This window comes from Dryobates pubescens, chromosome 19 (genome assembly GCF_014839835.1).
Source record: "Dryobates pubescens isolate bDryPub1 chromosome 19, bDryPub1.pri, whole genome shotgun sequence".
NCBI classification, from domain to species: domain Eukaryota; kingdom Metazoa; phylum Chordata; class Aves; order Piciformes; family Picidae; genus Dryobates; species Dryobates pubescens.
Window position 1 is genome coordinate 1685288 of NC_071630.1, and position 9336 is coordinate 1694623.

General features: G+C 70.7%; 1 protein-coding gene across 1 annotated transcript; it reads left to right on the forward strand.

Annotated features, from left to right (window-relative positions):
• The first annotated feature begins 1144 nt into the window (after positions 1-1144).
• On the forward strand, positions 1145-8106 carry TPPP3 (tubulin polymerization promoting protein family member 3). Its single transcript, XM_054170098.1, has 4 exons — positions 1145-1378; positions 2297-2488; positions 3326-3479; positions 7898-8106. The coding sequence occupies exons 2-4, from the start codon at positions 2301-2303 to the stop codon at positions 8084-8086; spliced, it is 531 nt and encodes a 176-aa protein (XP_054026073.1). The 5' UTR covers positions 1145-1378; positions 2297-2300; the 3' UTR covers positions 8087-8106.
• Positions 8107-9336: the final 1230 nt, after the last annotated feature.

The window sequence follows — 9336 nt, forward strand, 5'->3', positions numbered from 1 at the left end:
GAAGGATGCATGACCAGGACAGAGTCCTCCCGGTGCCACCTGCTCCATGCAGCTCCCTGGCCACGTCTGAGCTCTGCCAGGAGAAGCTGGGTGCGGGAGGAACCCTCAGTGCTGGCACTGGCACCAGGCTGGTCCAGCTCTGCTGGAGAAGCTTTCACATCCCCCCTGCCCGTCCTTGGTTGTCCCCTCCAGCACGTCCTTGCCACCTGGGTTGCCACCCTGCCCTTGGCTGGGCTGCTGCTGAAGGAGGGGGTGGCACAAGGCTGGCTGGGGGATGTGACACTCGTGGGGTCCTTTCACGTGGCTGTGAGCACCTGGGGCTCCCCAAAGCAGCCAAGTGCCCTGGCAAGCCTGTGCCCTCTGACACCAGCCCTGGCACTCACCTCCAAGCCAGGAGGTGCAGGTGGTGACCCCAAATCTCAGACTGGCAGAGCTGGCCCTCTGGAGACCTCCAAGCCCAGATTAGGCTGAGCAGGTCCCCGGTGGTCCTGGGGCTGGCTGTGCACAGCAGGCTGCACCAGGGAGTGCCAGGGATGTGCTGGGGTGGGAGCGGGCCCTGGGCGAAGGGCTGAGGTGGGGCAGTGAGTAAGGGCTGTGGGTTGTGTCAGGGCTCCATGGCAACCACAATATTTGGGTGCTGCTTCAGCACACAGCACCCACCCAGAGCCCCACGTGTGGCTGTGCTCCAGGCACAGGAAGCCAGCAGCCGTGGTGGGCAGCGGTGGCATGCGGCTGGCCGGCCCCCCCCGGGGCCCGCACTGAGCCACGCAGAGGGCTTGCTGCAGCGCCTGGCACGCCAGGGTGCTTGGCATCGTCCCCCAGCCTGAGCAGTGCCCTTTGGTCCATGGTGCTGCCCACAGAGGGGCTGATTCCTGCCGTGATAGCTTGTGGGGGACAGGGCTGCAGAACACCGGGAGGAGCCTGCAGGGGCAGGGTGGCTACGGAGGGAGCTTGTGGGGTGCAGGAAAGACCTCGTGGGGTGATGGAGGGACCTTATGGACTGACCCGGGGGGGTGCTCTTGGGGTGACAGAACGACCTTGCACGGTGGTGGGTGGGCTTGGTGGGCTGATGCAGGGGCCTCGTGGGGTGCAGGAAAGACCTCGCAGGGTGACGGAGGGGTTTGGAGGGTGACGGAGGGTCCCGATGGGGTGGCAGAGGGGCGGCGCGGGGGTCGGAGAGCATCCCACGGGAGGTCCGGGCCGGCTGCCCGGGCTCCGTCTCCCCGCCCCGCGGGCGCTGCCCGGCCCGGGGGAGGCGGGAGGGGGCGGCCCGGAGCCCCGCTGCGGGTGCGGCCCCGCGGCCCCTCCCGTCTCCATGGCGGCTGCTTAAACAGGCGGCGGCGGCCGCGCCCCCCGCCCCAGAGCGCGGCACCGGGAGGTGAGTGAGTGGCCGAGCGCGGCGGCACCGGGACCCCCTCCAGGGCAGCGGCTCTGCCCGCGGCGCGGCCCGCTGCCGGGCGGGGGTCGCCTCCAGCCCCGCATCCCGCGGCCGCTGCGGTGACTCCCGGGCGGGTCCGCGCTTTGTGCTCTCCGTCTCCGCCGCTGCTCCGTGGTGACGGTCGCTAGGCAGCGGCTGCGCCGCCCTTTGGTGCCCGCTCTCGGGTTGTCACCAGCCTCAGCAGCGACCACCTCGGTGCCCCCCCGGGCGGGCACTGGGCGAGCGAGGGACCGAGGGGGTGCTGGCGCCCGCGGCGGGTGCCACCGTGCCCGGCGCTGGGCGGGACGCGGCGGGCGCTCAGCACATGGCAGGGGATGCCGAGCTGGCAGGGCGAGGCTGGCGAGGCGACGGCAGCGCGGGGGGTGCCAGGGTATTTGGCGGTGCCCTGGCGGGGGGCAGGTGGCGGAGCTGGGGCGCTGCTAAGCCCACGGAGAGGGGGAAGGAGGCGGTGGGCAGTGGGGAGGTGGGGCCGGAGGCATGAGCGGGGGGCGGCTGCGCTGCGTCATTGCCAGGGCGCTCCCGAGGGCCAGGGCTGATGCGCTCACCCCTCCCAGCCCCGCAGCTGGCAGCCTCGCTGCTGCAGCTCCGCACCGGCAACCCTCCCTCCGTCTCCCCCCTCCCCCAGCACCTCCTGGCTCTCGGCCTCGGGGCTTGGCCCTCGCTCCCCCCCAACCCCTGCTTGCCGGCTCTGCCAACGCCCAGCTCTTGCCATCCCCCCCTCCCGCCTTCACCAGCCCTCACCTCCAGGACCTGCGAGCGGAGCTGAGCCGAGCTCTGAGCAAGCCTGGGCAGTGACAGCCCCCTCTGCCCCCACCCCACCCCAGCCCCCTCTGCTCTCCCCCAACCCCGTCCCCGCAGCCCCATGGCCGGCAGCGCTGAGATGGCTTCCCTGGAGGAGAGCTTCCGCAAGTTCGCCATCTACGGCGACACCAAAGCCACCGGGCAGGAGATGAACGGCAAGAACTGGGCCAAGCTCTGCAAGGACTGCAAAGTCACCGACGGCAAGAGCGTCACCGGCACCGACGTGGACATTGTCTTCTCCAAGGTGAAGTAAGTGACCCGGCTGGGCGGTGGGGGAGGGGGGCGTGCCCATGTGGTGCCCAGGGGATAGGTGGCACCCCCTGTGGCATGCCCAGCTTCCCGGCTTTTCCCCCCTCCACTCTCCTTTCGGTGTGGAGCAGGTTGCTGCCCTCGGGGCTGGGGGTGGGGGGGGTGGGGTTGTGCGATTGATTTAGCGGAGCTGACGATCGATACGTGCAGATCTGGGCGGGGTTGGGGGGTAGGGGAGAGGGAATGGCTGGGGGAGGCTCAGGTTTTGGTGCAGCTCAGAGGGGCTGGAGGTCATCCAGTCCAACCCCATGGTGCCAGGAGCAGGGCAGCCAGGAATACAGCCCGGGGGTGGGGTTGGAATATCTCCAGAGAGGGAGGCTCCACAACCCCCCCCCCCTGGGCAGCCCTAGGGCTGCCCGGGGGGGGGGTTGTGGAGCCTCCCTCTCTGGAGGGTGTTGTGCCCCTGCTCCCACCCCCAGGCTGGCTCTGCAGGGAGCCCTGCTGAGGCCAGGAGGGGCTGAGCACCGGGGCACAAGGATAAAGATGCTCGGTCCACACCCTCCCCGATGCGACCCGAGGGAGAGAGAGCGATGCCCACCAAGGGAGAGAGGGGCAGGCTGGCAGGGAAGAGATGGCAATGGGGGGGGGGGGGTGGGGTGGGGTGTGGAGGGGGGGGTTGCCAAGGCAGAGGTGGCGTTTGGGGCGCTTCGGGAGCTCAGCAGGAGCCGTTCAGCCCAAGGCTGCTCTTCGGAGAGGGACGAGGCCGGGGTCTCATCCGGCTGCAGCCCCCGGTGGGAGGCTCTCAGCCTTGCAGCAGTGCCTTTCGCGTCCTGGCAGGGGGAAAACAGCCCGGGTCATCAACTACGAGGAGTTCAAGAAGGCTCTGGAGGAGCTGGCCCCCAAGAGGTTTAAGGACAAGAGCAAGGAGGAGGCTTACGATGCCATCTGCCAGCTGGTGGCAGGGAAGGAGCCGATCAACGTGGGCGTCACGGTGAGCTGCTGCCCGCCCCTGCGAGCGGGGCGGGGGGCGGGGAGGGGAGGACGGGGGACCCTGCGGGCCCTGGGGGGGCTGAGGAAGCCTTGGTGACCCCGTGGGACCGGGGGGCTGCAGGGCTGTGGTGGGCACGGAGAGCAGAGCCAGGTCTGGGAGGGGGCTGCAGGGCTTTGGTGGGCACGGGAAGCAGAGCCTGGTCTGAGGGGGGGCTGCAGGGCTTTGGTGGGCACGGAGAGCAGAGCCAGGTCTGAGGGGGGGCTGCAGGGCTTTGGTGGGCACGGAGAGCAGAGCCAGGTCTGAGGGGGGGCTGCAGGGCTTTGGTGGGCACGGGAAGCAGAGCCTGGTCTGGGGTGGGGCTGAGGGGGGCTGCAGGGCTGTGGTGGGCACGGGGAGCAGAGCCAGGTCTGGGAGGGGGCTGCAGGGCTTTGGTGGGCACGGGGAGCAGAGCCTGGTCTGGGAGGGGGCTGCAGGGCTTTGGTGGGCACGGGGAGCAGAGCCTTGTCTGGGGTGGGGCTGCAGGGCTTTGGTGGGCACGGGGAGCAGAGCCAGGTCTGGGAGGGGGCTGCAGGGCTTTGGTGGGCACGGGAAGCAGAGCCAGGGCTGAGGGGGGGCTGCAGGGCTTTGGTGGGCACGGGAAGCAGAGCCTGGTCTGAGGGGGGGCTGCAGGGCTTTGGTGGGCACGGGGAGCAGAGCCAGGTCTGGGAGGGGGCTGCGGGGGGCTGCAGGGCTTTGGTGGGCACGGGAAGCAGAGCCAGGTCTGAGGGGGGGCTGCAGGGCTTTGGTGGGCACGGGGAGCAGAGCCAGGTCTGGGGTGGGGCTGCAGGGCTTTGGTGGGCACGGGAAGCAGAGCCAGGTCTGAGGGGGGGCTGCAGGGCTTTGGTGGGCACGGGAAGCAGAGCCAGGTCTGAGGGGGGGCTGCAGGGCTTTGGTGGGCACGGGGAGCAGAGCCTGGTCTGAGGGGGGGCTGCAGGGCTTTGGTGGGCACGGGAAGCAGAGCCAGGTCTGAGGGGGGGATGCAGGGCTGTGGTGGGCACGGGGAGCAGAGCCAGGTCTGGGAGGGGGCTGCGGGGGGCTGCAGGGCTTTGGTGGGCACGGGAAGCAGAGCCAGGTCTGGGAGGGGGCTGCAGGGCTTTGGTGGGCACGGGGAGCAGAGCCAGGTCTGGGAGGGGGCTGCGGGGGGCTGCAGGGCTTTGGTGGGCACGGGAGGCAGAGCCTGGTCTGGGAGGGGGCTGCAGGGCTTTGGTGGGCACGGGAGGCAGAGCCTGGTCTGGGAGGGGGCTGCAGGGCTTTGGTGGGCACGGGAAGCAGAGCCAGGTCTGAGGGGGGGCTGCAGGGCTTTGGTGGGCACGGGAAGCAGAGCCTGGTCTGGGAGGGGGCTGCAGGGCTTTGGTGGGCACGGGAAGCAGAGCCAGGTCTGGGAGGGGGCTGCAGGGCTTTGGTGGGCACGGGAAGCAGAGCCTGGTCTGAGGGGGGGCTGCAGGGCTTTGGTGGGCACGGGAAGCAGAGCCTGGTCTGGGTTGGGGCTGCAGGGCTTTGGTGGGCACGGGGAGCAGAGCCTGGTCTGAGGGGGGGGCTGCAGGGCTTTGGTGGGCACGGGAAGCAGAGCCAGGTGTGGGAGGGGGCTGCAGGGCTTTGGTGGGCACGGAGAGCAGAGCCAGGTCTGAGGGGGGGCTGCAGGGCTTTGGTGGGCACGGGAAGCAGAGCCAGGTCTGAGGGGGGGCTGCAGGGCTTTGGTGGGCACGGGGAGCAGAGCCTGGTCTGAGGGGGGGCTGCAGGGCTTTGGTGGGCACGGGAAGCAGAGCCAGGTCTGAGGGGGGGCTGCAGGGCTTTGGTGGGCACGGGAAGCAGAGCCAGGTCTGAGGGGGGGCTGCAGGGCTTTGGTGGGCACGGGAAGCAGAGCCTGGTCTGAAGGGGGGCTGCAGGGCTTTGGTGGGCACGGGAAGCAGAGCCAGGTCTGAGGGGGGGCTGCAGGGCTTTGGTGGGCACGGGGAGCAGAGCCTGGTCTGAAGGGGGGCTGCAGGGCTTTGGTGGGCACGGGAAGCAGAGCCAGGTCTGAGGGGGGGCTGCAGGGCTTTGGTGGGCACGGGAAGCAGAGCCAGGTCTGAGGGGGGGCTGCAGGGCTTTGGTGGGCACGGGAAGCAGAGCCAGGTCTGAGGGGGGGCTGCAGGGCTTTGGTGGGCACGGGAAGCAGAGCCAGGTCTGAGGGGGGGCTGCAGGGCTTTGGTGGGCACGGGAAGCAGAGCCAGGTCTGAGGGGGGCTGCAGGGCTTTGGTGGGCACGGGGAGCAGAGCCAGGTCTGGGGGGGGGCTGCAGGGCTTTGGTGGGCACGGGGAGCAGAGCCAGGTCTGAGGGGGGGCTGCAGGGCTTTGGTGGGCACGGGGAGCAGAGCCTGGTCTGAGGGGGGGCTGCAGGGCTTTGGTGGGCACGGGGAGCAGAGCCTGGTCTGGGGTAGGTCTGAGGGGGGGCTGCAGGGCTTTGGTGGGCACGGGGAGCAGAGCCTGGTCTGAGGGGGGGCTGCAGGGCTTTGGTGGGCACGGGAAGCAGAGCCAGGTCTGGGGTAGGTCTGAGGGGGGGCTGCAGGGCTTTGGTGGGCACGGGGAGCAGAGCCTGGTCTGAGGGGGGGCTGCAGGGCTTTGGTGGGCACGGGGAGCAGAGCCTGGTCTGAAGGGGGGCTGCAGGGCTTTGGTGGGCACGGGAAGCAGAGCCAGGTCTGGGGTGGGGCTGGGGGGGGCTGCAGGGCTTTGGTGGGCACGGGGAGTAGAGCCTGGTCTGAGGGGGGGCTGCAGGGCTTTGGTGGGCACGGGGAGCAGAGCCTGGTCTGGGGTGGGGCTGGGGGGGGCTGCAGGGCTTTGGTGGGCACGGGGAGTAGAGCCTGGTCTGAGGGGGGGCTGCAGGGCTTTGGTGGGCACGGAGAGCAGAGCCTGGTCTGAGGGGGGGCTGCAGGGCTTTGGTGGGCACGGGAAGCAGAGCCTGGTCTGAGGGGGGGCTGCAGGGCTTTGGTGGGCACGGGGAGCAGAGCCAGGTCTGAGGGGGGGCTGCAGGGCTTTGGTGGGCACGGGAAGCAGAGCCAGGTGTGGGAGGGGGCTGCAGGGCTGTGGTGGGCACGGGGAGCAGAGCCTGGTCTGGGGGGGGGGCTGCGGGGGGCTGCAGGGCTCTGGTGGGCACGGGAAGCAGAGCCTGGTCTGGGGTGGGGCTGCAGGGCTTTGGTGGGCACGGGAAGCAGAGCCTGGTCTGGGGTGGGGCTGCAGGGCTTTGGTGGGCACGGGAAGCAGAGCCTGGTCTGGGAGGGGGCTGCAGGGCTTTGGTGGGCACGGGAAGCAGAGCCTGGTCTGGGAGGGGGCTGCAGGGCTTTGGTGGGCACGGGGAGCAGAGCCTGGTCTGAAGGGGGGCTGCAGGGCTGTGGTGGGCACGGGAAGCAGAGCCTGGTCTGCGGGGGGGCTGCAGGGCTTTGGTGGGCACGGGAAGCAGAGCCAGGTCTGGGAGGGGGCTGCAGGGCTTTGGTGGGCACGGGAAGCAGAGCCTGGTCTGGGGTGGGGCTGCGGGGGGCTGCAGGGCTGTGCTGGGCACGGGGAGCAGAGCCAGGTCTGAGGGGGGGCTGCAGGGCTGTGGTGGGCACGGGGAGCAGAGCCAGGTCTGAGGGGGGGCTGCAGGGCTGTGGTGGGCACGGGGAGCAGAGCCTGGTCTGGGAGGGGGCTGCAGGGCTTTGGTGGGCACGGGGAGCAGAGCCTGGTCTGGGAGGGGGCTGCAGGGCTTTGGTGGGCACGGGGAGCAGAGCCTGGTCTGGGAGGGGGCTGCAGGGCTTTGGTGGGCACGGGGAGCAGAGCCTGGTCTGGGAGGGGGCTGCAGGGCTTTGGTGGGCACGGGGAGCAGAGCCTGGTCTGAAGGGGGGCTGCAGGGCTTTGGTGGGCACGGGAAGCAGAGCCTGGTCTGAGGGGGGGCTGCAGGGCTTTGGTGGGCACGGGAAGCAGAGCCAGGTCTGGGAGGGGGCTGCAGGGCTTTGGTGGGCACGGGAAGCAGAGCCTGGTCTGGGGTGGGGCTGCGGGGGGCTGCAGGGCTGTGCTGGGCACGGGGAGCAGAGCCAGGTCTGAGGGGGGGCTGCAGGGCTGTGGTGGGCACGGGGAGCAGAGCCAGGTCTGAGGGGGGGCTGCAGGGCTGTGGTGGGCACGGGGAGCAGAGCCTGGTCTGGGAGGGGGCTGCAGGGCTTGGGTGGGCACGGGCCGCAGAGCCTGGTCTGGGAGGGGGCTGCAGGGCTTTGGTGGGCACGGGGAGCAGAGCCTGGTCTGGGAGGGGGCTGCAGGGCTTTGGTGGGCACGGGGAGCAGAGCCTGGTCTGGGGTGCGTGCCGGGAGGTGCTCGCAGCAGGGCAGGACGTGACTGGGGCTCGCCCTGAGTCCGGTGCCCCTCTCCCCGCGGCAGAAAGCCAAGACGGTGGGGGCGGTGGAGAGGCTGACGGACACCTCCCGGTACACCGGGTCGCACAAGGAGCGCTTCGACGAGAGCGGCAAGGGCAAGGGCAAGAGCGGGCGGGAGAACATCGTGGACACCAGCGGCTACGTCAGTGCCTACAAGAACGCGGGCACCTACGACGCCAAAGTGAAGAAGTAGGGCTGGGTGCTGCCCGCCGCCCCGGCGCCCCCCTGCCCGCCCGCTGCCCGTGGGGCCGGCGCTGACGGCGGCCTCGGGACGTGCCGGTGTGCCCCGGGAGGCGGCGCCGGGGCCGGCCCCGTGCCGGAGGGATGTCAGCCGCCCAGCGCCGGTGCGAGCCGGGGGAAGGCTGCGAGCCCTGCCCCAGCGCTGCGGCTCTGTGTCCCCCTGCCCCCTCGTGCTGCCAGCCCCCTCCTGGCCCCTCTGTGCTGTCACCTCCCAGCTCCCCACCCTACTAACAGCACTGCTCCTCAGGGCTCCCCTGCCCCGCTGGCACCCAGACCTGCCCTACCTCAGCTCCAGCTTTTGGGGCATCCTCCTTGCCAGTCCCGCTGGAGACCGCAGCCTGGCATCCCTGCAGACCTCTCTGGGACCTGCCTTAACCTCGCACCAGTTACACCACAGCCACCTCCTTCCTCTCCCACTGGTGCCCTCCCTACAGGGCTGCTTGGCTTTGCTGCTTGCTCAGCACTGAGGGGGACTCCGACCCTGGGTTGCTGTTAGTGCCAGAGCTGCCGGGATGCTGCCGGCCCTGGGATGCATCCCCGCGGAGCTCAGTGCTACTGGGATGCTCCCGGCGGAGCTCGGTGCTTCTGGGATGCTCCCGGTCCCGGGCTGCACCCCGGCCGAGCTCAGTGCTGCCGGGATGCTCCCGGTCCCGGGCTGCACCCCGGCCGAGCTCAGTGCTGCTGGGATGCTCCCGGTCCCGGGCTGCACCCCGGCCGAGCTCAGTGCTGCCGGGATGCTCCCGGCCGAGCTCAGTGCTGCCGGGATGCTCCCGGCTCTGGGATGCTCCCAGCCGAGCTCAATGCTGCCGGGATGCTCCCGGCTCTGGGATGCTCCCGGCCGAGCTCGGTGCTGCCGAGATGCTCCCGGCTCTGGGATGCTCCCGGCCGAGCTCGGTGCTGCCGGGATGCTCCCGGCTCTGGGATGCTCCCGGCCGAGCTCGGTGCTGCTGCGATGCTCCCGGCTCTGGGATGCTCCCGGCCGAGCTCAGTGCTGCCGGGATGCTCCCGGCTCTGGGATGCTCCCGGCCGAGCTCGGTGCTGCCGGGATGCTCCCGGCTCTGGGATGCTCCCGGCTCTGGGATGCTGCCGGCCGAGCTCGGTGCTGCCGGGATGCTCCCAGTCCCGGGCTGCACGCCGGCAGAGCTCGGCGTTGCCTGGCCACGGTCGGAAGTGTCCGAGTGAAGCCCCTGTGAAGCCGCAGCC

What these genes read in the sequence shown, in the direction of transcription:
- TPPP3 (XM_054170098.1), top strand. Translation starts at nt 2,301, where the DNA reads ATGGCCGGCAGCGCTGAGATGGCTTCCCTGGAGGAGAGCTTCCGCAAG. An exon ending in ATTGTCTTCTCCAAGGTGAA is followed by an intron (nt 2,489 to 3,325) that starts GTAAGTGACCCG and finishes GCGTCCTGGCAG; the next exon opens with GGGGAAAACAGCCCGGGTCA. An exon ending in CGATCAACGTGGGCGTCACG is followed by an intron (nt 3,480 to 7,897) that starts GTGAGCTGCTGC and finishes TCCCCGCGGCAG; the next exon opens with AAAGCCAAGACGGTGGGGGC.